The sequence below is a fragment of the Bufo gargarizans genome, chromosome 11 (assembly GCF_014858855.1).
Source record: "Bufo gargarizans isolate SCDJY-AF-19 chromosome 11, ASM1485885v1, whole genome shotgun sequence".
In the NCBI taxonomy this organism is placed as follows: Eukaryota; Metazoa; Chordata; class Amphibia; order Anura; family Bufonidae; genus Bufo; species Bufo gargarizans.
In genome coordinates, this window is record NC_058090.1 from 55,186,271 (window position 1) to 55,213,922 (window position 27,652).

Genomic DNA, 27,652 nt, shown 5'->3' on the forward strand with positions numbered 1-27,652 from the left:
GCCCCCTTAAAGGGAACCTGTCACCGAGATTGTGTGTATAGAGCTGAGGACATGGGTTGCTAGATGGCCGCTAGCACATCCACAATACCCAGTCCCCATAGCTCTGTGCGCTTTTATTGTGTAAAAAAAACGATGTGATACATATGCAAATTAACATTAAAAAAAAAGAGTCATATCTTACTTGTGTGACCAGAGAAGAGTCATATTTTCAAGCTCTGACTCATCTCAGGTTAATTTGCATATGTATCAAATCGTTGTTTTTTTTTACACAATAAAAGCACATAGAGCTATGGGGACTGGGTATTGCGAATGTGCTAGCGGCCATCTAGCAACCCATGTCCTCAGCTCTATACACAAAATACCGGTGACAGGTTCCCTTTAATACCAACAATACGAGGGCAGTGCTTTATAAGACCTTCCATGTTGCAGAACAAGATAATTTGTTGATTTTGACATAAAACGTAGAAAAGTTATTGCAAATCTACTAAAAACTGACAGCAACCATGAACAGGAATGGTATTTACTACATGATGAGAAGCAAGTCCGCAGGTCACAAGTGTCCTGGTCACATTATCAACTTCAAGTCCGTTTCCATGATCTCTTCGGTTACAAACATAGAAAAGTAGAAGTTCATTCACAACAGTCTTCACAGGTGCAGAGATTGTGATTTAGGAGGCTGTATAACCATGTCCATTCAATATCTCCTATAGTTCCCTCTTCCTCCAAAGCCTCCATCACCATAGCCTCCCCTGCCGTGGTGGCCTCCTCGTCCACCTCTATTAAAATCCCTTGCTCCTGAATTATACCCGCCTCTTCCATAACCTCCACCTCGCCCACCTCCTCTCCAGCCTCCTCTTCCTCCGTCGTCCTGTCTTTTCTGCCATGGTGGCATTTCTGGAGGTGGGGGCTCGATCTCCGAAGGCCTTCCTCCACGATCCGGCACTCTGCCCATCAGAATCTGAATAAATTGATAGAACCAGAAAGAAAGCCCACATGAATCTTGTACAGCAAGAAATTCATATACTTGAGAGTCATAATATCTATGATTTATTCATTTTTATAAATGGGAGATGAATAGATATGCAGACTTATAAATATCTACGGCAATTTCGGACACAGAGCTCCATATCACCTACAGACACAGATTTAAAGGGCCACTCTACTTTCAGTAAACTTTTGATGAGTTATAGAGACTAGGGATGCACCAAGTATCGATACTTTTATTCCTGGTTTGGTTCAGGACCAGGATTGTCAGTTTTTCAATGCCAAGCAGTTCCGATTGGAGAAAATGGCTCGTGCACCGTGCAATGCGGTGCGCGGCAAATTCTCAGCGGCGGCACATGTAGAAGGAAGAAGCATTCCTCCCTTCCCACTGTGATGTGGTCGGCCACTGCCACCAGTGACAAAGCCGAGTAGGAAGTGTCCGAGAGGATGAAGAGCAGAAGTGCAGGGGACACGTACACTTACCGCTATATACCGGGTCCACAACATTATAGAGCACCGCCCACAGGGGAAACATACACTGACCGCTATATACCGGAGGGGTCCACACACGTGTTGTGTTACTTGCACAGTACAGACCATACATGTGTGGAATATGCAAGCTGCAGAGCTATGTAAAGGGGATGGAGGGATGCCTAGAGCTTTAGGGTATAGTTGCAACTGGCATATTTGTTATAAAAATGTATGTGACTGTCTGTATTCTATGACTGGGGCGTGCGAGCGGAGGGTTCTTCTAATAAGGTGCACAGCAGCAGAGAGGTATATAGCATAGACCCCATCAAATACCTCCTCACATATTGGGCAACATGGGGTTAATGCATAGGTATTTTTATATTTTTTGCATGGTATCATATTGAGTATCGCAATACTTTTCTTGGTATCAAAATTGAACTAAAAATTTTGGTATTGTGCCAATTTTAAAGGGGTTATCCAAGACTTAAATGCTCCCCATACGCCCAGGCCCCTCACAATGAATATACTTACCTGGGTCCCCGCACCGCCGCTTCTCCTCTTTGCCGGAGTCGGGGGAAGGGGCAGCCATTGGGAGGCGGTAAAGGGGATGAGCCTCCCTAGTGTCACCAGCGTTGCTAGGGAGGCTCGTCCCCGTCACAGCCTGCCATTGGCTGCTCCCCCTGACACTGGATGTTTTCATCTGAGCGCGGGGAGAAGCAGCAGTGGCGGTGCGGGGACCAGGAGTTGCGCAGGGAGCGGGGAGCCAGGTAAGTATATTCATTGTAAGGGGCCCGGGCATATGGGAGGCATTTAATAGTCTTGGATAACACCTTTATTAGCGGCATATGAAAAGATTAGATTGTTGGGATCTGAGTGCAGAGATCCCTATCGATCTCTAGAACGAGGGGATAGAGGCGCTCGCTTAGTGTGCCCTCTCTCCACGCGATCATCTGATTGAATTTTTATTGAGTCTGTCTCACTTGCTCTCCTGCAGTGAGCGCTCTTCGTTCTAGAGATCGGTGGGTGTCTCAGCACTGTGACCCCCACCAATCAAAATTTGATATGTCCCTATAACATATCAAAAATTTACTGAAGTATACTAACCCTTTAAAACATGGATGCTTGTAGTCACCACTAGAGGGAGCACATTGAGCTCAATAATAACAGTATGCAGTATAGTAAACTTAAAAAGATTCAGCAAAACCTGTCATTTATTCATTATGGGGGGAGGGGGGGTGATGTGGCTGTCGCAGTTATGGGAAGGGGAGGGTTCAGTATAAGTTATAGGGCTAATGCAAACGAATGTGATCGGCCAAGGAATAACAGTCCATGTGTTGGCCATATTTTCCAGGCCTAATGCAGCTTCCCTGACCAGCACTGCCTGTATGATAGTAATGTATGATACAACCAGTCTTTATCTGACTGCGGGGTGTTTTTCATGCACTCGCCTCAACATGTACTTGCGCCCCGATCAGATAGAGGCTGGCTGTATCATACATTACTGTAGGAGAGACTGCCTGGGAGATGCGTCCTAAACACAGATCGCGTTCCCCAGGCTGATCATGGTCGTATCACCCGGGGTATCACACATGATTGGCCAAGATAAACACATGCACACAACCGTATCCTTTTTTTGCGGTCTGCAAGGTGCATATCTGCTAAATAAATATATTGCCCATGTGCAATCTGCAATTTTTTTTTTGCTGAGCCATTGACTTCTAGGTCTGCATTTTGAGGACCAGAATACGATGTGTTCTATGTTTTGTGGAAGTGGCTTACGGATGTGGAAAGCTCACTGATGACATCCATGCGCTTTACAAATCTGTATGCGACTTCCACAAAACATAGAACAAGTCCTATTCTGGTCCTCAAAATGCAGACCTAGAACCCATAGAATGGCTCAATAGCTCTGCAAAAAAATGTGGATCGCACATGATGGTATCCTTATTTAGAGGATCCGCAACTTGCAGAGCATAAAACAGATACGGTTGTGTGCAGGAGGATCTATACACACACACTTCAGCAGGTTGTATCATACAAGATAGGATTAGATACACAGCTCAGCAGGTAGTATAGTACAAGATGGGATTAGATACACAGTTAGGCAGGCAGTATCGCACACAACAGGCTGTGTATCAGACTCAGCAGGCTGTATCATGTATGATTGGATTAGATACAGCTGGTGAGGGATGAGCCTGTGGACTGTCAGTGATGTGATGCAGACACTGAGCGAGAAATAGACCAGCAGGATTCATGTATTGCTGTAGTAACACGGCCACGGGAGTTATAGTAGGGGTAGCTCCTGCAGACTGAACAGTAAGGGGGGGGGGGGGGCCTGGGGGGCAGCCTGTGGCTCATCACTGTGCAGTGCAGCCAGGCTTTATCAATAAAGTTACCTATTGAACAAAAAAACAGAAAACTAGGAAAGTAAACAGATCTGCCAGAATAGGCTGATGCCCAGACAAGGGAAAAGAAAGCACATACATCAAAAACAGGTATTGGGGGTGTATGTATGCATGGTATTAGGAGCACATAAAAAGAATTTTGATTTTGGACCCAGACAACCTCCTAAATTCTCTGTCCTTTCTGAGATCAGTAGTCCAAATGGCCACCTTATCAGTGACTATATATACACATTGTATAGGTAATGCTATCAAACACTGATAGGACCCCCTGTTTTAAGGGCTACTGAGCTCAGAAAGAGCAGAGATCTAAATGTATAAAATTACAAGATTTGCTGAATGTTCTCCCAATAAACCAGATATCAATCTGATCATCTCCTCCTGCCCTCACCTCTGAAGATGGCAACTGAGGCCAACAGTGCTTAGCAATGACGGGTGCAGATGAACCTCACTAATACAACTATTATTAACATACCAGATTTATAAAAAAATCCATTACTGGAATGCTTCACGCAGTTTAAAGGAATAGATCTACATAAGAATGATATAATCCAAGTGTCACAACATTTAAAACAGTCTTCTTGAAAAATACACTTCCAAGAAGCCGTACTGGCATCGAGACCATGACAATAAGTCCCGGGTCCTAGTAAGAAGTAGGACTGCACTGCGGTGTCTGAATACACAGCATATGGCAATGTCACATAATGCACGGAAAACAAGACTGTAAATCAGAACAACAAATCCCAGTCGCTAGGTCTCCATGGTGACTGAAAAATGAGACCTGTGACTAAGTCCAGCTGCCTTGTGAGGCTCGCATTGTTCTGTCTGGGTAGGTCAAGCGTTATATAAAAAACCCACATAAACAAGAAAGAGATGTCCTCGGTGAAGGGCAGAGTAGGACATTTTCACAAACTGCACTCTGGGAGTAATGGAAAAAATTAAAAAAGTTTTAAAAATGCGCCACCAAAAGGGATAAAAAATATAAAATATACAGACTATCCACCACAGCCGTAACGGCACTGATCCAGCCTCAGCTATTCTTTACTTCCTGGCCCTGGCTTGACCCTATAAACACCGGACTTCCTTGTTCCTGTGTTTTATAAATCTGTTTATTGTAAGATAGTCTCTTGTTTTTTAAATGTATCCAGCTCCGAAGACTTGGGGGAACAGCAGTCATCCAGAATCGGGCAACCGTTTCCCTAGCCTGGGATAAAGTTTTATTGAAAAGTACTCTATCATCTGTGGAGAGGAAAAGCTCAGGTGGACAAACAGGAGGCAACCCTTAGGGTCATCTGCCACCGTTATCCCCATATTATTGTATAAAAACTTGCAAATCTGCTCCCAAAATCCCTTTACCAGAGGGTAGGACCATATTAAATGGAAACAGGAACCAGGTCAGGGAACTCAGGCCCAAAATTATGGAGCTTTTATATGGCCATATATCCTCTGTGACGTATATAAACCCGAGACATTCTTTCACTTTGACTCAGGAACACCAACTTAGGCGTGGTGAAAGCCTATTTCTCATCTGTAAAGGCCCCACATCAGCATCTCTAGCCGGGAGAAGAGTTCTCTTATACCTAAACGACTGGATCTCTCTGTACAGGATATAGCCTTCAGCCCTGAGGTTCCCACAACATATTTAGGAAGACTAGAGTAATTCTCATGGAATTGGTCCCCAGGGAATTGGGTCTGAATTGAATGCCTTAGCTAAAAAAAATCATTAGTGAGATTAAACTTGTCTTTCAGCTGTTGAAAGGACTGAAAGACCCCATCTACACGCAATCACTCATAAAAACCCCCCCTTTTGCTTTCCACCTCCGAAGCTTGGCGAGTAAAGCATTATGTCACAGAGGCGTATGGGCATCAGACCCTATTGTATACTTTAAAGATCTAACAGAACACCAAATCAAGAGGATCTGCCTCAGAATGGGGCCAACCGATCCACAAAATAGCAGGGACAGTGGTAAATCTCAGAATAGGGATGCACTAGTAATACAATAGTCAACAGGGGAGATGGGAGAGCGGTGCTGCCCAGTAGTAATACTTACAATCCTTTGTGACCACAGTTTAAAAAAATTGATTACCTTGGAAAACCGCTTTAAAAGGGAACCTATCAGATCCTTAATGCTGCTCTCTGTGGGCAGCATAGTGTAGTGAAAGGCCGCTGGCTTCAGTGGTCAGTCATTTCTTTGATAACATCAGGCAGTTTTATAGAATTGGCCTTTGAAAGTGTACAATGCATGGCAGTGCTAAGAGAAAGAGAGAAATCTGAGTATGTACAGAACCCCCCACCTCCTGGCGATGATCGACACCCCCCCATTAAGCAAGAAACTGGCCATCATTGTCCAGAGGGCAGGAGCAGGGTGCCTACGTAGCTCTTCATGGGTCTTAACGCTCTCTTGGTGGGCAGCATAAGGTAGCTGACAAGTTAGCTTTAATGAGCGAGATGAGGAACTAGAATGTGCAGAGGAAAGGAGATGGAAAGAACGCAGTGACCATAAAGTCAGCCATAGAATGAGAACCCAGCCCATTCATGAGCCTGTGGCCCTCAAGGGATTGACAGCTTGCTCGCCATCATCATGGAAAGGGTTCAATCCTGGCTAGTGGGCAGAGAGAGCATCCAAAAACCCATTAACAGTAGCATATTCCTTCTATGATGATTTTTCTGGTAAGAACTATACAGAAGTGTCGCTGCCATCACATTGCTGCTGACAGACATCACAGATTATATGTGACAGTACCGTGGGTAATTTACCTTATTGATAGGACATGCCATCTTCTCTCGGACTGACCCGCTGCTGGTACGCACTATCCTAGAGAGATCCTGTCTAGCAGCCAAGAGATGCGACACGGAGATTCCTGATTTTGGGGACAGCGAGTAACGGATTGGTTGGTAGGCTTTGGCAATCTCATCCATTTTTGCCTAAAAAAAATTACAGATTATTTATCTTGTAGACTGTGAGTCAATACATTTTTATTGAATAAAATATGAAAGCGTACAAAAAGAAAGTCGGATTCCCACTGCCACATATATTTCAGAGCGGATATCTTACATCCAAATTGTTATGTAAGTGAGGTGGGGTACTGGGGAGCAAGGCAAGATGATGTCTGACCAGTAAAGATCTGAAAGTACGACTTCTGTACTGTCACAAATGACTGGTAGATACACCTTCATTTGGTATTCACCCCACTAAGACTTAATATCATAAAATAGAACCAGATTACTTTCAATCTGCTTCCATATTGCATCTGTGCTCGGACGTACCACCCCATAATAATGACTGCAGAGAAGGGATTCCCATATGCCCCTCTGAACATGTGTAGTCAAACTTTTTTCGGTGGGTGTTATCTTGATATGAACTTGATAAGGATAAAGTAAGAAATCCTGAGGATTGGCTCTCCACCGATTGCATATTCATGGACTATCCCAAGTATAGACCATCAATCAAAAAACATTACGGTAAAGGAGTTATTATTATTAAAGTGCCATTCATTCCATAGCGCTGTACATATGATAAGGGGTGCACATACATAATACAGACAATTGCAATAAGCATGAACAAGACGAGTTACAAACTGGTACAGAAGGAGAGAGGGCCCTGCCCGTGAGGGCTTACAATCTACATGGTATGTGAGAAGGACACAGTAGGTGCGGGTGAAGTTGGTCATGGCGGTAAAGAGGCAGCAGGGTCACTGGTTGTAGGCTTGTCTGAAGAGGTGGGCTTTCAGGCTTCTTTTGAAGGATTCCACTGTAGGTGAGAGTCTGATATGTTGCAGTAGAGAGTTCCAGAGTATGGGGGGGATACACGGGAGACATATTGGGGGCGATAGGAGTTCTCCCATCATTCTTATTGTTCTCTCCCCAGCAGCTCAGTTATCGTTTCGGACAGTTCAGAAGAGCCTCCTCGCATTCTCCTGGAAACGCTTGTTTGTTTATGATGTTGGGACAGCGGCAGAGGACTTTCATCACTGGTAGTTCTTGTGGCATCCCAATAATGAATGCACAGCTCTGCAGAGCCTAGCAGCGCTGATGTTCAGTACCGGGCATGGACAGGCATTTAGCCACCAGACCCTACTGTGCAATCACCGAAGCAACAGAGACCAGAAGCAATGGAGAAAATCTGTCTGTAATTCCTTTTCCAGCTTGATTGTGGACTACAGGGGAGCAGAGCTAATACGCACTAGATAATAACTTCCAATGGTAGACATGATGTCGCCACAGATTTCTGCAAGTCCTGATTACAATGATGGGAATACCCCATAATGCTACATCTACATAGGACCTATATATGCTGGGGATTTACCCCTGCAGTATGACCGAGGTTTACAGTACAAGCTAATGGGTGAGAATAAATCTGATGCACATGCTGCCAAAAAATCTGCAGCCGAAACGGACCTGCAATGCTGCAAATTTCCACCGCAGATTTCACCCTTTGCAATACAGAAGGTGAAATCCGCAGTGGAAATTCTAACCCACGTGGCCGTAACATGCAACATGTACTGGACCTTTTCGGTATGCTCCAGCAACTGAGCCCAAGCAGTGCGATAGATATAATGTGAATAGTCAAATATCTGAGTTCTGGGTGTGTGAACATTTCTTACACCGAGCACTGAACATCTGTGATACGACTGTCTGCCCATGTGGACTAGTATTCGGCAAGTCACCAGCTGAATGCACAGATTAACCTCTTCCTCATCATTTACTTGTCACTGAGTCAATCATATACAAAAATCTATTACAGGGTCAACATCTGGCTTAGGCCCATTCACACAACCGTATTTTTGGACCAAATCCGATCCACATTGTTTGCAGATTGCACACGGAAAGTGTTGAGCGAACTTGTGTTTTAAGTTCGGCGTCTAAAGTTTGGGTTATGTATCCCGTTATAGATTCCGCTACCATAGACCATAACGGAATTTAGAATCCATAACGGGATACTTCGATAACACGAACCCGAACTTTAGACGCCGAACTTAAAACACAAGTTCGCTCAACACTACACACGGACCCATTCATTTCTATGGACAGCACACCGTGAACTGCCTGCATCCGTATGTCTGTCCCACAAAGAAGATGGCACATTGTCCTATGCTTGCCCGTTTTGCAGACAAGAATAGGCATTGTTACAATGGGTCTGCAAAAGAAAAACTAACAGAAAAAAACAACAACGCACAGACGTCATCCATATTTTTTGCGGAGGGGGCAGCAATGTGTGCGCTACTGATGCTGCCTCACTGAGGTCCTAGGTGTGTGGTTATCCACAATCACCCTTTCCCTAATAGGTTTAGTGTTCTAGTTTGAGGGCACTAGGTGACAGCATATCTGATCTCGGCAGCTCCTTGTGCCTGCCTGAATTATTACAGACACTAGAATGACTGGTTACGCACTGTAATTCAGACGGAATATGTAAACTCCACCAGATCTTATCAAGTCGGAGGATTTACAATGAAACCCTCAGTATGGAAATGCTGCCCTCCCCTGGCCCTTAGCTTTATTGCATGTATTAACATTCCACCATTATCGGTTTCCTGTTTTTAGGTAACATACATAGGTTTATACGTTCTTGGTGAGCTGCCTTCTCAAACAGCTAATCGGCGGGGGATACTGATGACCTATCTAGGAGTATAGGTCATCAGTAAAAATCTCAGAAAACCCTTTAAGTATTTTTTATACAACTGAGAAAATTGGTTCGCTTTAAATTTTCCATATTTGTCCGTTTTTTTTCTATATTTTTAAAGTTTTTTAACTTTTCTTCCAGTTTGGCGAGTGATAGCAGGAGCCGCCTCTGTCTGTATCATTGTCCATTTGCTTATTGACTGCAGCATCTGAGCAGTTTAGATATCTGAAATCGGAGTGATCGCCGATCCTGGACAATGCCAGCAGAGGTCAGCTATATCAACAGTCACCATGTATGGAGGAGACTTAGCTCCTGTTGTTAAGGGGTTAAAGCGTGGGAGGAAGGCCTCATGCCGACATCCGAGCAACATTCTAATAGCACCATTTTATATTGCATACAATGTAGTGGAGAGATGTAAAAAAAAAAAAAAAAGAATTCCAAATATTTTGACCGCCATAACCTTTTCATATTTACATCTATAGAGCTGTGTGGGGGCTCACTTTTTGCAGAATAATCTGTAGGGGTTTTTCATACCATTTTGGAGTAAGTATGACTTTCTGACCACTTTTTTTCTTTTTGTGAGGTGAAGCGGCAAAAAATAAAATAAAAAGGAAATCGTCCACTACGTTCGTGTTTTAATACTACGGTATTACTATTATTTATTATTAAAATCATTCACTCCATAGCGCTGTACATATGATAAGGGGTGCACACACAGAGTACAGACAATTGCAATAAGCATGGACAAGACGAGTTACAGACTGGTACAAGACGAGTTACTATTTAGGGATGCAAATGATCTTTCCTTTTTTTCATTGTTTATTTTTTATTATGGGGAAAGTGGATGATTAGAATTTTTATAGATTTTAAAAACTTTTTTTTTTTTTTTTTAAAACATCTTATTAAGCTCCCTTCCCTTGAGGGCTTTTGACATCAGATTCTTAGATCGCTGGTCACTTACTCTGAAATGAATTAAAGGGGTTATCCAATCACTATACTGACCCCCAGAATGTCCGGGACCCTCCTCTAGAGCATACTTGGGCTATTTTCCCATCTTCATTTTTGCTAGATCCATCATGGATCAGAAAAAACGCTTCCATTAGGATAATGCAACCGTCTGCATCCGTTATGAACGGATCTGGTTGTTTTATCTGTAAAATAGCCATGATGGATCTGGCACTAAAACTATTGTAAGTGAATGGGGCGTCAGATCCATTTTCTTTTGTGTCCGAGAAAACGGATCCGGCACCATTGACTTACATTATGTTTCATGCTGGATTCGTCTTGCTCTGCAACCCATGACGCAGTGAAAAGCGCTGCTTGCAGTGTTTTTCTGTCCGGCATGGGAACACAACCAACTGGAACGGAATGCATTCTGGTGCACTCTGTTCCGTTCGGTTCTGCCCCCATTGACAATAAATGAGGACAAAACTGAAGCGTTTTCCTATGACGGATCTCAATACCGGAAAGCAAAAGCGTAGATGTGAAAGTAGCCTTACCTACTCCGCGGGCACCCGTGGCCCTCCGGATGCCTGCACGGCCGCCAATGCATCTCGCGCGCATCAAAACATCCAGCAACAGGGGGAGCAGCTAAAAGCAGGCCGCGACGGGGGCCAGTTTTCCTGGCGTCACCCGCATCGTGGCCTGCTATAGGCTGCTTCCCCCGTTGCCTGATATTTTTATCTGGGCAACAAGGAGGCAGCGACCGTGCAGGGATCCAGAGGGACGGGGATGCTGGGGAAGAGGCAAGTATGCTCTAGAGGAGGGGCCCGGGGATTCTAGGAGTCATTATAGGGATTGGATAACCCCTTTAGTATTGCATTGCAAGACACTTGCACCATTTTGCTATGTAGCACAGCTGTAGGGCTCAATAGGAACTACAGCTCTATTACCCTGGAACTCTTCAAGCGTACCTGAGTTTAAAAAAAAAAAAGCCTGCATTATAGCTGTGCATCTTTGTATGTCTGTGAAAGAGTGGTTATGTTTGGGCTTCACTAATGTTTTTTTCATTCATACTACTCCCTGTTTCAGCTGCACAGCTAGATGCATTTCACTCAAAAGCAGGGGATGACTCCCTTCTGCCAGCAATGTACTGCTGTGACATCCTTTCCCTTACTTCCCACTATGTTTGTTTTCACCTGCACATTGGGATATGCTGACTAACCCCCCTTTGTTTCTTTCTGGCCATAACTAACAAACAGCTTGTTTCAGGTGGGCGCAGGCATACTTTTTTTAAATTAAATGATTTAGAAATTTGCCTTTTTTTTTTTTTTAAAACTAGTACTCCCAAGAAATGAGATGGCCAAGAAAAGTTACTGCTCCATTAAATTCTATAGACATTGTGGTAGCAAAAAAATAAAATAAAAATATTGAAAAAAATGTAAAATAAAAAATAAATAGGCAAATTGAGTTAACAGGACCCCTGAGCATTTGGAAGTGGGACCCGTACCTATCACACAATTTATCCACAGCATATGTCATAAATGTATATGATGGTAATACCCCTTTAAGGTTTGATTGGTGAACATCTGTAAACATATAATATATATGAATAAACTAACAAACTGTCACATCTACAGGTCGACAATGTACCCAGGAGGAGCATCACCATCAGAGTGGAGATGTGGTGGCAAGATGTACTCCGATACATAGCTCCCCATATTGCAGTTCTTCTGCAGTTACTACGTCACTCACCTTTGCTTTGTCAGACCAACCAAATGACTGCACGGTTACATCCAAACGTTTTATTAGCATTCTGCGCCGGCATTCATATTCTTTACAGAGAGCTTCATTTATTTTCTCTAGCTGATCCTAGAACATGAGAGAAGCAAAGAAACACATAACGGTATTTTCAGTGGAGAAGACGGTAGATCCATAGGAACGTCAAGGCTCCTGAAGCCGGTGCTATGAAACACTGCACAACTCTGGTAAACCTTCTACAGAAGAGTAGAGATATTAGTTATCCAGTATTCAAGCAGTAAAGCACTAGGAGCACATCTACGGTCATTTACAGCATATTTGCACCCGGTCACATGGTTTCACACAAACGTAAAATGCGATTTTTTTTCACTTTCTAATTGCATACAGTTTATCACATAAATCTGAAAGACAATAATTATGCCATGCTCCATCGGATGACATATTAGAGAGTCGCTATTCTGGAACTCTCTCTGTTATAAGGCACGGTATGAAGGCACCATACAGATGGCCTCCATACACGCTGCTCTACCATGCTGTGTAACCATTTGGGCTTTCTATAGTTCTCTGGTCATGGTGACCTTACATTATCTACGATATACACCTCACCCATCTAGCATACTGAATATTTTGCAGTGTCCTCACCAGCTGTTGTTCATTCAGATCCACAATCAGCAACGCCTGGTCAATGCTGGTTGCCTTAGCTTTCGGTAAAAGTTCAGTAACCTGCAAAAAATTACAACAAAAAAAATGCTGATTGAAAGAAAAACACATGGATGCTTGAGGAACAGGAGCTTGGTGAAGGTATGGCCGCGAAAGCCATTTATCATAATATGTGGATGGCCAACATCATCTTGTATGTAAATGCACCACATTAGGCTTTCTGATTTACTTGAAAGGCTAGATACATCTTTGGGGGGGGGGGGGGGGTAATTTTTACTTAAAGTATGCATTTTTGCCTAAGAATCATTTTTATAGGACTTTAGTCCCTTTCTCCGCTCCAAAAAGATCTCCTAAGCTGATTTATGTCCCGTGTCATGCTCTATCATAATCGATTGACACATTGGGGGAATATTTACTGAGCTAAAATGAGACAGAATTCCAGCTCAATTTGTCATACGTGCAATAAGCCAGATTTATTATGTGCTTTAGACATTTTTTTGCGCCTCACCAGACAATGTGTAGAAGAGGGGTAGGACTTAGTGGAAAGGCCATGGCTTTAAAGGCATCAAGATGCACCAAAACTGGCACAAAGTAAGCTAACCAAGAGATAGCATAAGGCCTCTTTCACACTTGGGTTGTCCAGATCCGGCGTGTACTCCACTTGCCGGAATTACACGCTGGATCCGGAAAAACGCAAGTGAACTGAAAGCATTTGAAGACGGATCCGTCTTCAAAATGCGTTCAGTGTTACTATGGCAGCCAGGACGCTATTAAAGTCCTGGTTGCCATAGTAGTAGTGGGGAGCAGTATACTTACCGTCCGTGCGGCTCCCGGGGCGCTCCAGTATGATGTCAGAGTGCCCCATGCTCATGGATGACGTGCCATGCGATCACGTCATCCATGCGCGTGGGGCGCCCTGACGTCACTCTGGAGCGCCCCGGGAGCCGCACGGACGGTAAGTATACTGCTCCCCCGCTCCCCACTACACTTTACCATGGCTGCCAGGACTTTAGCGTCCCGGCAGCCATGGTAACCATTCAGAAAAAGCTAAACGTCGGATCCGGCAATGCGCCAAAACGACGTTTAGCTTAAGGCCGGATCCGGATCAATGCCTTTCAATGGGCATTCATTCCGGATCCAGCCTTGCGGCAAGTGTTCAGGATTTTTGGCCGGAGCAAAAAGCGCAGCATGCTGCAGTATTTTCTCCGGCCAAAAAACTTTCTGGTCCGGAACTGAAGACATCCTGAACGGATTTCTCTCCATTCAGAATGCATTAGGATAAAACTGATCAGGATTCTTCCGGCATAGAGCCCCAACGACGGAACTCTATGCTGGAAGAAAAGAACGCAAGTGTGAAAGAGCCCTAAGTAAGGGGAAAGCATCTAACATGTCTACCAAGATACACAACTTACTCTCCTAGATTAATGTCTATTTTGAAGACTTTGTTGCTTTGATTCATTCTCGTGTTGACTACTGTAACTCATAATAAATGGTCTCCCTCCTTCACTCGCTCCTAAATGCTGTAGCCAGGCTAGTTTTTGTGTCCAATCACTACACCGATGCCTTTAGCTTGTACCAGTCAATTCACTGGTTGCCCATCTATGACACAATACAGTTCAAACTTCTCACCCTCACCCACAAAGATCTCCAGAGTGCTGCACCTCCATACATCTCCTCCCTCATCTCCGTCTACCACCCTACTCGTGCTCTCCGTTCTGCCAGTGACCCAAGATTACCATCCTCCATAATTCATGCCTCTCACTCCCATCTTCAGCCTTTTCTCGAGCTGCACCTACTCTCTGGAATATCAGGTCTATTCCCAACTTCCCTGCCTTCAAATGTGCCTTGAAAACACATCTTCAGTACAAAGATGGCTGGACCACTACATATAACAATCACCTTTTAGGTCACCCCACTTCCTCATAGATTGTAAGCTCTTGTGAGCAGGGCCCTGACTCCCAGTGTTTCAGTTGTGCATCAGCCAGTTATGTTGTGATGCCTTTTGTTTTGTACATGAACCCTCTGAATTGTAAAGCGCTGCGGAATCTGGTGGCGCTATATAAAGATTATTATATTAATAAGACAGTAATAATACATCTCTCCCACTGTGTGCAAAGACTATGCATCGCCCCAGCCTAAACATGTAATGAAAAGATGTCCAATGTGGTCAGCATGTGTATGACATAGCCATAGCAGGCATAAGCCAGTTCGATGAGTGCCTTCATTCATGTGGAAAGGATAAGGCTGTTACGTAGTGGTTATCATTTTGCAGCATTAATAGGAAGAACGCAGTGAAAGGGAATCTCTTCTATGTGATTCTGGTGTAATGGAAAGACTGATGCCTGTAATGTAACGCCCCACCTTTTCCTCTACACTTTTTAACACCGAAGCAGCAGCACTTGAAGAGGTCTGTTCAGGAAGTCGCAGAGCCCCACAGATAGTTCGGAGTTCCTTAAACAAGTCATCGTGTGAACGCGAGTCCTTCTGCTTCTTGCTTTGTACAATTTGCACGGCCTGAAGCTCTGATCCTAAAAATACTGGAAGAAATGGGAAACATGAGATGCGGCTTAACATTACAAAAACAACAGAAACTGCCTAAAAATAATGGTGAGAACCGCTGAGAAAAGCAAGTAAATAGCACAACAGAACAAATGTAGTTAGGACTTTCTGAGCGGGGTTCACACCTATCTTACATCACAGTCTGACACTATCCAATCAGTGCGGCCGGTGTCACACTCTGCAGGGGCACACCCCAAAGGTAACACCCCAGCTGGACCTTTATTGCAGACGGCTGGCAAGCCAGCCATAAACCTCTAGTAGGAATAATTGAAAAAGAGCACAACACGGAGTCATAAGGTAAGATAGATGCTCCAGAACTGTTATTACATTGAGAATGCAAGTAGTTACTAAAACGGACATGTCAGGTGAGGTTACAGGTCCTCTTCTGGCCTCATGGTCACAACCATGTCCATATTTTACACAAACAACAAATCTGCAAATTACAAACACCTTCCATGTGCGATATACATTTTTCTCACTCCCATCATTAGAAATTACTATTCTTGCCCAAATATGGACATGTTCTATAATTTCTGGAACGGACATATGGATGACACCCATGTGCTGTCCGTTTTTTGTTTTTTTTTGCGGACCCAAAGAAATTAATGGGTCTATGTACCGCCTGCAAAAATTATAGTCATGTGCATGAGGCCTTAAAGGGGTTGTCTTATCACAGACAATGAGGGCATATCGCTAGGATATGCCCCCATTGTCTTAAAGGTGCAGGTCACACCACCGGGTCCGGGACCCGCACCTATATCGAGAACAGAGCCTCGAAAGTGTTAGAGGGCACACTGACTAGCGCAGCCGCCCTCCATTCATTCGATCGCTAGCTTGGCTATTTCCGTCAGGCCCATAGAAGTGAATGGGAGAGGTGGCCGGTCATGCACGGTGCGCTCCCATTCACTTCTACGAGGAGAGCGCTTGGTTGTGGCAGGTCATGCGCGGTGCGCTCCCATTCACTTCTACGGGGAGAGAGCTTGGTGGTGGCCGGGCCGGGGTCCTCCAGCCACTACCTTGCAGGGCCCCGTTCCCAATATAGGGACCCGCACCTATAAGACAACGGGGCGATATGCCCCCATTGTCTGTGATGAGACAACCCCGTTTAATGCATTAATGTGAAAACATCCACCTGGGTAGGAGATCTTCCTTTTATTAATAGTACCCATGGTGCCTAGAGGGAGACCAATATGATCTTTTATACGAAAAATACAATTGAGCTCAGCAATAAACACTGCAACTGGGGGAACATCTGTTTGTTTCCAGAATTGGGAGATTAGTCGCCTAGCAGCTGCTAAGAAGTGGTGAAGAACTGTCTTCCAACAGCCACAGAAGGAGTGATGTCAGCATCAAGGACAGCGGACAATCCCTACAAGGGCTGAAGAACTAAACCGACAGACAATGGAGGTGAATGGAAACATTTAAGGTGGTGGACAGTATCTTGGAGCTCTTCTCCTGGGTGAGGCAACAAATAGAGTTAAGAACAAAAAATAAGATAAAAAAAAAAAAAATGGCCTAAGATCCTCTTTCTAACTTGGAGAAAAATGGGGGATCCAAGGAAGGAATTTGTCTGCTCCCCTGAAATAAATATATAGGGGGAAACTTATCTCCCTTGCGCCAGAAAAGTGGATGAAAAAAGTCACAAGTGCCTCTTTTTACACCACCCCAGCCATTTTTCCCCAAAAGTGGGCATGGTCAACAACCGAGACAAACGTATCTTCAGTTACAAGTCTCTGGCACAAATTAAGACAGAAATGTACTGTAGCTCAGAGCTGCCGTAGATTTCTGTTGAGACGCACGGACTCGTCATAAATTAGGCACATCATCCGACAGCACAGGGGATATCAAGACCAGCCTAGGAAGACCATAATAGCAGCTACACCTTAAAGGGGTTGTCCCATGAAAAATATTCTACAGTTTTCAACCCAGTGCCTGGATCTGAATACTTTTGTAATTGCATGTAATAAAATAAATTGCATAACCACTGAGTTATTCACTAAAATGTATCTGTATAGCGCCACCTGCTAGTTTTAGTTTCTTATTTCTTTGTCCGGCTCACTGTAATGGCCGCACATGCTCAGTTTCATCCTTCGACTGTTAATGGAGCTGTGATAGGGAGAGAGCTGCAGCAGAAAGGACACATCCCGTAGCTGTCAGCTTGATATAAATCTAGCAGACAATGAATGGAGAAATCTCTGGATCCATGTGAGGTACAGGGCTGGTTCTAGCTTTGCTAGAAATAGATTGTCGTGTACTATATGAGGTCTGATTCAGTTTTTTTACGTTAATTATGGGATAAAGCGAATCTGTCAGTTCTTTCAAGCATAACTAACAAAGCATATCAGGTCAGTTTAACATCACCATAGCTATACTTTTGTTAAGGCTGTTGCAGTCTATCTTTACTCTACCCTGAATCACCTGAGGGCTTTACCGCTCCCAGCCCTATTCCATCGCTGGACCTTTTCAATATCTTCCCCATTTCTGTGCCGTGACGCCTGCTCCTAACTGCTGTTTTGTGGGGCGTTGTTTCCGGTCCACGCCTTGCCACGCCGTCTAACTCCGCTCTACCCTGAATGACCTGAGGGCTTTACCGCACCCAGCCCTGTTACATCGCTGGACCTTTTCAATATCTTCCCCGTTTCTGTGCCGTGACTGCTTGTTGCTAGCTGCCGTCCTGTGGAGGGTTCCCTTCTACCGTTCCCCTCCTTGTGTCCTCTGCTTCCTGATGGTCCTGGGATTGAGGTTTGAAGAGACACGTCTTGTGTCCTCCCTTGTTTGAATTGTCCTTCCTCCCCTCTCCTTGGGTACACCCTCTGACCCTTCTGGGTTTGTTTTATTATACCAAAGAACTGTTATAATCAGAGAAACAGAGGATACATTACCGGATGGGTACCGGCTATTCTGGATGAACTTTTCTGGATGAATAGTTTTTTTCTTCTTTTTGATTGTTACCTTCCCTCCTGGTAATTAATGTAAAAGGGTAAAGAAAGGAGGGAGACGAGAACAGAAGAAAATGGAAGAAAGGGGGGGGGGGGGGGGGGGGAGAGAAGAAAAGGGAAAGTAGAGAAGGAAAAAAAATGGCCTCCAAGTAAAATAGGCATTCTGCTGAGCATACATGGGCCAAAATTGTGCATTTCTTCAAGTCTCCAAAGGTTGTAACTACAAGAGCGGGACATAAAGGGTCATACGATTTGGATGTAGCAAAAAAAGGTGGATCTAGAATGGAAGAGGCTTCTGATCATTATATTCAGGAGGTGGGGGCGGAGAGAGATGATGTTCTTGTCTTGTCTAAAGACAAATCCTCACTACTGAATGAAGTCCTGTGTGCGGTTGAAAAAAAATTGAGAGTTAATTAAAGACATCTCCACTCAACTTGGGGTAATTCAGACCAATGTGGTTTTGATAAGAGATAATGTTTCCAAAATTCGGGACAGAGTTACTACCATAGAAAAATCTGTGGAGGTCCTGGAGAAGGAAGTTAAAATGTTTAAAACGGAAATGCTGAGATCTGAGGGTAATACCCTTAAAAAAAGATGGTGGATCTGGAAGATAGGTCTAGGCGATGTAATTTGAAACTTGTGGGCCTACCAGAAGGTATGGAAGGGGACGATCCTGGCGATATGATACAGAATTTAATTTTGGTGAAGTTTGGAAAGGTGCATTTTCCCCCATTATTTTTTGTGGAAAGGGCCCATTGGGTTCCAGGGGGTAAGTCAACTTCTGGAAGGTACCTGCGGATGCTTCTTGTGAAGATAATTGTTTCACGAGATAGGGACATGATCTTGAGAAGGGCAAGGGAGTGCCCCCCCCCCCATTCTATACAATGGAAATAGACTGTCCCTTTTTCCTGATTTTTCTAAGGACATTGAAGATAAGAGACGCAGTTATACTGAGGTTAAGAGACGACTTTGTGAAAAGAATATTAAATATTCATTTGATTATCCAGCTAAATTGCGGATAATATTCAACAGTGGGACTTATTTTTTTGACACTTCTGACTCTGTGGTAGACTGGTTAGATCAGAATCATATCTGATCCTCTTTTTTTAATTGTGGCGGGGGGGGGGGGGATAAGGAGAGGTGGTCTCAGTTGAGAGATCTGTCCTAAGACTGTGGTGGATCAAGAGCCACATTTTATGGAACGTCCGGCCCATAATCGCACAGTCCTATCCTATTTTTGGGTGGGGACAAGGTGACTAAAAAAAAATGGCGAATCGCCCGTTTTTTTTTTTTTTTTTTCTTTCTATTACGGCGTTCACCGCATAGGAACCTGGGATCTTTTAACCCCTTGTCCTATTCTCCCTAATAGAGCTCTATGAGGGTAAATAGGATCTTACACTCTCCCTGCTGCCCTGTGCACACAGCATCAGGGAGCTGACTAAGGCAGTCAGGACTTCAGTAGCGTCCTGGCTGCCATAGTAACCGATCAGAGTCCCAGGATTACACTGCTGGGGCTCCGATCAGAAGCTACCACTGCCACCAATGAGAGGAAGTGAGGGGACTCTGTGGCCACTGCCACCAATAACTTAATACTGGGGGGGAGTGGAGGGCGCACTGCGCCACCAATGTTTTAAAGCTGGGAAAGAGGGGGGGGGGGGGGCGCACTGCGCCACCAATGATAATAAATGTTTAATACAAATACAGGGATTAGTTTCTCATAATTTTAATCATGTATTGGTTCAATTTAATATTTTACACAGAATTTATATCACACCTTTATGGCTCAATAAATGGGGTTTGAGAAACACTTTTAACGGTCCACGCTGTGATATGCCTGAGGCCGATCATTTACATATGTTTTGGACTTGTACAGAACTAAGAGAATATTGGGGGCAACTCATAATTAGATTACTCAAAAATTGAAAGTGGCGATTCCATTTATGGTAGAGTCTTGGATTTTGAGTGGTGATCTTTCCAGGGTTGGGTGCCATAAATACAAAAAGATTCTTTTGCTTAGAATAATGTTTTTGGCAAGGCTTTTGATTGCACGGGCTTGGTTCTCATCTAATGCTCTAAGTATAGATAAATGGCTAAATCTCGTTAATAGGATTAAAAGGTATGAAAAAAATCTTATATAAACAAATTATTGCTGAGGAGAAATGGTTTAAGATATGGGGAGATTGGAAATTATAATTCTCAACCTTCTCATTATTCCCGTTCTGTCCTTTTTTTTTTTTTTTTTGGGAGACGAGATTATAAAAAAAGAATGGCAATAATAACTTTGATGCTACACTTTGTATGGAATATTATTGTTTAATAAATATATATATATTTTTTTAAAAGGCTGTTGCATTTGCCGATGATCAGAAAATGACATTTGTGTGATATGCCATGATTAGAGGTTGCTGGAGCCCAAGCCTGTCTCCATGAAGGTTCGCCTCTACACGACATGACTGCCCACTCCTCTGCAATGTCAGAAGGTAGCCCAAATTCTGCAAGCCTGCTAATTCTGCATCTTGCAGAAATCTCACACATGCACAAAGCAGTTGACTGACAGATTTCGGCAAGACGAAGGCTAGTTTGTGACGTCGCAGAGGAGGGGGTGGTCATGAAGGGGCGACATTGAGAACTCGTGTTGAGGTGGACCTGGTCTCTTTATGAAAACAGGCTTGGGCTCCAGGAACCTTAACCCTAAGTTCACACCTGAGCGTTTTACAGCGCGTTCCTACGCGCTGTAAAACGCTTAACAAGGAGAAACCAATGCTTCCCTATGGGAATAGTTCTCACCTGGGCGTTTTACAGCGCGTACGATCGCGCTGTAAAACGCCCGACGCTCAAACAAGTTCTTGAGCTTTTTTTGGGGCGTTTGTCGCGCGTTCCCGTACATAGACTTCAGCAGGAACGCGCGACAATGTGTGTTCGCTTGTCTCTGTATGCGCGATTGTAAACGCCGGTACAATCGCGCATACAGAGCGCTCGTTTCAGAACGCTCAGGTCTGAACCCAGGGTTAATCATTGCCCGCCGGGGCATGATTACACAAAATGTCATATTCTGGGGATCAAGAACTGTGACTGCTATAACAAAGGTACAGTTATGATGATGTTAATCTGAGCTCACATGCATTGCCATTTGTTAGATATGCTTGAACGAGCTGACTGTTTCTCTTTAATGGTCATGATACCCCAGTTGGCAATATAGTCTATAGTGCTGATATATGATACTGGAGGTCAGGGATATCCAACCTTTTCAGTGTGGGGACACATTTACTGCTTTCCTTACAGGAGGTGAACACAATGAATACACTGCCCTGCACCTCTATATGTCCCTGCCAAAGAAAGGCTGCTGATGATAGGATATCATAGACACATCCTACAAGAGGCTGGCACAAAAGTGAATGCTTTGCTATCTTGAATTAACACAGTCCCCCTGGATTGCTATATGATAACAGAAGACAGTCTGAGTCACTTCAGTAGGTCTGAAGAAAAGATACTAGTGTGAACAGAACCTTACACATTATCGGTGCATTCTCCACAGTCACAAGTATCCGTTCTTGGACTGTTAGTAGAGTCCCTACTGTGAGCTCTGAAGGACTGATATTTTCCTTGCACTCTACTCACACAGTAGTTTCAGACAGTCCTCTTTGTTCTTTAATCTGTCCTTAATGTCTCCAGAAACCAGGGTAGGATAAGGGCAGACGAGCTCCTTCAAGAATCCACTGATTTCCAGTTGAACGCTTTCTACATCATCACCTAGAGAGGACAGATAGACGGTTAGGTAGATGCTTACAGGTTACATATCACCAAGTATTAGAGCTGATATACATATGACACATGCACATTTTTCAGGTCCTATAGAGAAGATGGACCTCTAGTGGTGGGAGCAGAACTGTGCGCTAAAGTCACTGGAACAATAACACTGATGCTCTTTACAAAAAGGGTAAGAGCAGACTGAGGTCCTTTGGAGTGCACGGAACGCTCCTAAAGACCTTCTTTGACTCAGTGGTGGCTTCAGCCATATTCTATGGTGTGGTTTGTTGGGGGAGCAGCTTATTTGTGGCTGAGAGACAGAGATTAGATAAGCTCATTAAAGGGGTATTCCCATATTAGACAATGGGGGCATATTGCTAGGACCCGCACCTATATCGAGAACGGAGCGCGGAGCGCTGTGGCTGGAGGACCCCAGATTTCCCGGGGTCCGTCCACCACCAAGTGCTAATCCCCGCCTCTCCCATAGAAGTGAATAGGAGCACACTGCGCATACGCGGCCCATGCTCCCATTCATTTCTATGGGGCAGACAGCAATAGCCAAGCCAGCGCTTGTCTATTTTTGGCGGCCCCATAGAAATGAATGGAGAGCAGCTGCGCATGCGCAGTGCGCTCTGCTTCACTTTCAGGGCTCAGTTCTTGATATAGGTGCGGGTCCCAGCGGTGGGACCTGCACTTATAAGACAATGGGGGCATATCCTAGCGATATGCCCCCATTGTCTGAGATGAGAAAACCCTTTTAAGAATGCCAGCTCTGTCCTAGGTTGTCCCCTTGATCCTGTACAGGAGGTGGGTGACAGAAGAACTCTAGCAAAATTAACATCACTGTTAGACAATGTCTCCCACCCCATGCATGAAGCTGGAGAGCTCCTTCAATGACAGACTGCTGCATCCTAGGTGCACGAAGGAACGTTATCGGAGGTCCTTCCTCCCAGCAGCGGTTAGGATTTATAACACCACTGTTCCCAGAAACCCAGTAGAGAATTTTTGGGGTAAATTTTGTGTTATGTTTTTCTTGTATTTTACTCTTTAATTTGTAATTACTCTTATTTTGCTCCTGTTGTGAATGTGATTGCTGCTGTTATGCCAAAATTTCCCCACTAAGGGACAATAAAGGGATTATTTTCTTCTTCTTCTTAAAGACTTCTAACCTTCTCCCTATCCTGAAGCTTTCTGTAGAGAAGATCTGTCTTCATTGTCATTACTTTTACAAATTAGAATTAGCAGGTTCATATGCACTGCCTCCTCATACTCCCTAATAAACCGTTTCTTCCGGCGGTCAGAGTATGGGCAGCGGCCACAGAGGTGACCACACTGGAGCTTCTAACTGCTGAGCAGATGCAGCACCATCACCTTCTGTACTGGGCAAAGTAAAATGTACTGAGCAGGATTTAAATGGAAGGAGATGTATAAAAGAAATAATATGTCTCCTCACCTACATAAACTTCTGTGTGTGAGGTTCAGGAACTGCAGAAAAAGGTGGAGGGAGACGTCACATGGGACTGGGACAGCAGGAGAGTTATTTGGCTAAATTGTCACTTACCTTCAGAACTTACACTCTCTTCTAAATGATCCAATAACTTGATCTGAGACGTGAGCCATTTCAGGAGCTGAAAGTAGTCAGGAGAAGACAAACCAGCTTCTAAGGCTGGAGCCAGGGAGTTCTCCTCCAGCAATGGACCCTGGTACCTAGATGAAGACACATTTCAGGAAATATCATTAAGAAGAGAATTAAACTGATCTCCAGGAATTGTTCATTATTTATTTGAAAATATTTTCATTAAGGAAAAAAAAAAAGGAATTACTGGTATAGATCCTTTGTTGTTAAATCCAGCTCATTATCATGAACAGTTTTTGGTACTGATGTTTTAATATATGCAAATGAGCATCAGTTTCAGGATTAACAATGCTGGATTATCAGCACATCTCTCTGTGTAATCAGGGATGTGCTGCCGAAAATTACTGGAACTGAATGAGGGAGGAACAACTGTGGTAGTGATCATTCCTCCCCCATTCACAGGCTGAATAAAACGAGCGCCGACCAGAATTTTCTTTGTGGCCCCTTGAAATAGAACATTGTGACAATGCGCCTCCAAGACCAAAATGTCTGTGTACCCCTGTCCTAAATGGATACTTATTATCACCAAGGAGGAGCTTGACTGGAGAAGCAGCGAAACATGCACACTGCCTGCCGACAGACTATGAAAATGGGTGATAAATGTGCGTGGCTGGAGTACCCCTTTAAAGGGAACCTGTCACCTGGATTTTGTGTATAGAGCTGAGGACATGGGTTGCTAGATGGCTTCTAACACGTCTGCAATACCCAGTCCCCATAGCTCTGTGTGCTTTTATTGTATAAAAAAACCGATTTGATACATATGCTAATTAACCTGAGATGAGTCCTGTATGTGAGATGAGTCAGGGACAGGACTCAGCTCAGGTTAATTTGCATATGTATCAAATCGGATTTTTTACACAAAAGCACACAGAGCTATGGGGACTGGATATTGCAGATGTGCTAGCGGCCATCTAGCAGCCCATGTCCTCAGCTCTATACACAAAATCCCGGTGACAGGTTCCCTTTAAGCCTCATGCAGACGTCCGTGGAACACATTCCGTGAGATACCGGACTGGCGTCCTGCTTAGTGCAGTCATTGGTTGCTATGACGCTGTGCGCTTTGTGCCGCCACAGTACAGTAATACACTGGTATAGATCATACGAGTGTATTACTGTACAGCAGCGGCAGCAGGAAGCGCAGGCTTAAGTGACCCCTGTAAGACACTGTGGGGGTCATTTATCAATAATGGCATTGCTATGCTGATGTCGTTATCCGTGCGGCTGGAGGATGCGCTCATTTTATGATGAGGTGCAGGGTTTTCATAAATTAAGCGCAACCTCCGCCATTCTGAGTGCCGAGACAGAAATCTACGCAAAGAGCTCAATCATTTATGTCTGAAAACTGGTAAATGTGCCACCCACACCCTTCTTTGGAAAGGCGACGGCGGCATTAAAACATGACATGCCTTAAATTTGGAGCTATGGTCTCCATACAAACCAGTGGTCCTATAAATGACGCTAGGGAGGCTCGTCGCCGTCCCCTTAGTGTTGAGCAGAGAAGGGTCTGTGGAACACAGATGACACACGGACCAATCGCAGATTCTTCACAGATGAAACACGGATAGATTTTCCAAGGGAAACATTTCGGTGTCAGTTTAACGGCCGCAAAAAAAATAAAAATCAGTATGTGGGATGTCCGTGAAAGATCTGTGTTTGGTCCATGTCTCTATATTTTGCCCTCTGTGCGTCATCCGTTTTCCACGGACACTGCTAGGCTCTAAGTCAATTACAAGAGCCTCTCCTATTAGGGGACAATAAGGGTACCACTACATTGTGACATTCACGTCGCGCTAGATTTTTTTAAATCAGTCAGTGGTGTCGTAATGCGACATGCTGCAACTGCGACAGTCACACAAAAATCTAACGGACAGATTTTTTGTGACTGTCGTGTAGCAGCGCGACACCACTGACTAGGATTATAAAAAAATGTTGCGAGACTTTTCTGTGACACACGTAGACCTAGCCTTAGTGGTCAGTGAAAAACGGACCCTACACAGATGCCATCCGTGTTGTGTCCATGTTTCTTCACCGGCTCATAGGCTGCACTGGGGCGCGTTTGGTCCGCATCACATAGCACAGTGCACGTCTCCGTGATTTTTTCACTGACCTATGGATATGTGAAGACACACATTCAAATAAACAGCTACGTGGAAAATACGTACAGCACGCGTCAGTGAAAACCGGAAAAGTAAGTGAGGCCTTAGGCTGGGTCCAAATGACTTATTAGCTGCGGATTTTCTGCAGCGTTTCTGCTTGTAATTTGCGCCAAACGATGCGTTTTGTCAGCGATTTTGTCGCAGAAAAGCTGCAGATTGGACTCAGGTTTCATTTTTTGCTATTGAAAGGGTAATTATGCCATGTGTGAATGAGACTTGCTAGGTGTGACTGGGACCGTACACTGCTGCAGACTGGCCGCACGAAAACCCACAACAGCAAAGCTGCAGTGTGAACCCAACCGTAGGCCTCATGCACACCTGGTTCTGGTCTGCATACAGATCGGATGCAGACCCATTCATTTCAATGGGGCTGCAAAAAATGCAGACAGCGCACCCGTATGCCTTCCGCACACGCACGTCCGTGTCCATTTTGCGGACAAGAACAGGCACTTCTATCATAGGGTCGGACGCTCCGATCAACAAAACGCGGAGCGCAAGTAGCCGGCATCCGTGTTTTACAGATTCACAAAAACGGATACGGTTGTGTGCATGAGAGGACTTAAAGGGATTCTCCTCTCCGGGCAACCTTTTTGCCCAGAACCCATTGCAGGGTGTCCTGTTGCTGCAGTCCTCACTGATCATATCTGGGAGAACACCGAACTGGTCTCATATACAGAGGTGTCATGTCCATCACATGTGAGGAAACAGAGCATCAGGCACACGGTGCGGTCTCCAGCGGTTCTGCCCGGTATATACACGGCACTCACCCCAAAGCCTCTAACGTATCCAGTAAATCCGCCTCCATCAGCGCAGGCGCAAAACAAATAAATTATAAATAAATAAATAAAAAACACAACACAAGGCCCCGGCTGCTGTCAGACTAAAGCCTAGAATGTATTGGCTTCTTTGATGGCATGACGTCACGAGATCACGTGACTGCTTCTTCCTGCCCCTTTCAGAGTGTGTGAGAAGCAGGACAAAAGCTGTCGAGAGCGCTCTTTTTTCCGACGACTTCCGGTGCAGCAATACAAGTGGTCCGTGCAGCAACATGACTTCCGCTCACAAAGCACCTGCGCTGCGAGTCATGCGATGTGGCGGCTATTCGGACACGGGACGTTTGTAGAGGAATTCGCTCCGATACCGAACAAGGAACAAGATTTGGTCCCCAATCACAGCCTGCTGCCAGCAAACAATGAAGCCCTATCAGATTACCGCTTTTATTTTTCCAAGACTAGTTAGAAAATGAAAGAGGCGATGTGATTGGTTGTCAGAGGGACCTGCTCCACATTTGTCTTTTTCATGCTTTTGATTTGTTATATGGGAAAAAGTCATTTTTTAAAATCTATTTTGATGATGTTATGAGGGTATTTTTTTGTGTGTTTTAATAAAAAAAATGAACAGCACACCAGTTATGTATATACTAAATCGGAGAAGTCTCCTTTTATGTCTTGCAAACTTTCTAGAAGGGTTACCAGGATGACCTTTAGGACTGCTTTCACACTAACGTTTGGTGCGGAGCCGTTCACATAATACAACCGTCTGCATCCATTCAGAACGGATCTGTTTGTAGTATCTGTAACATAGCCAGGACGATCCGACTTGAACACCATTGAAAGTCAATGGAGGACGGATCCGTTTTCTGTTGTGCCAGATTGTGTCAAGTGAAAACCGATCCAACCCTATTGACTTACACTGTGTGTCAGGACGGATCCTTCTTCCTCCGCACCACATGGCGGACAGAAAAACGCTGCAAGCAGCCTCCAGAGCGGAATGGTGA

At 44.4% G+C, this 27,652-nt stretch overlaps 1 protein-coding gene across 1 annotated transcript; it reads right to left on the reverse strand.

Moving 5' to 3' along the window:
* Positions 1 to 345: 345 nt before the first annotated feature.
* On the reverse strand, positions 346 to 26,795 carry FAM98B (family with sequence similarity 98 member B). Its single transcript, XM_044272370.1, has 8 exons — positions 26,643 to 26,795; positions 23,645 to 23,790; positions 21,955 to 22,086; positions 15,200 to 15,375; positions 12,821 to 12,901; positions 12,173 to 12,289; positions 6,616 to 6,783; positions 346 to 958 (listed from the first exon to the last, which is right to left on the reverse strand). Exons 1-8 carry the CDS (start codon positions 26,678 to 26,680, stop codon positions 695 to 697), a joined length of 1,122 nt encoding a protein of 373 aa, XP_044128305.1. The 5' UTR covers positions 26,681 to 26,795; the 3' UTR covers positions 346 to 694.
* Between the last annotated feature and the right edge of the window lie 857 nt (positions 26,796 to 27,652).

What these genes read in the sequence shown, in the direction of transcription:
- FAM98B (XM_044272370.1), bottom strand. Translation starts at nt 26,680, where the DNA reads ATGGAGGCGGATTTACTGGATACGTTAGAGGCTTTGGG. An exon ending in TAAAAAGTGTAGAGGAAAAG is followed by an intron (nt 12,902 to 15,199) that starts GTGGGGCGTTAC and finishes AATTTTTTGCAG; the next exon opens with GTTACTGAACTTTTACCGAA. An exon ending in GTTGGTCTGACAAAGCAAAG is followed by an intron (nt 6,784 to 12,172) that starts GTGAGTGACGTA and finishes AATTTTTTTTAG; the next exon opens with GCAAAAATGGATGAGATTGC.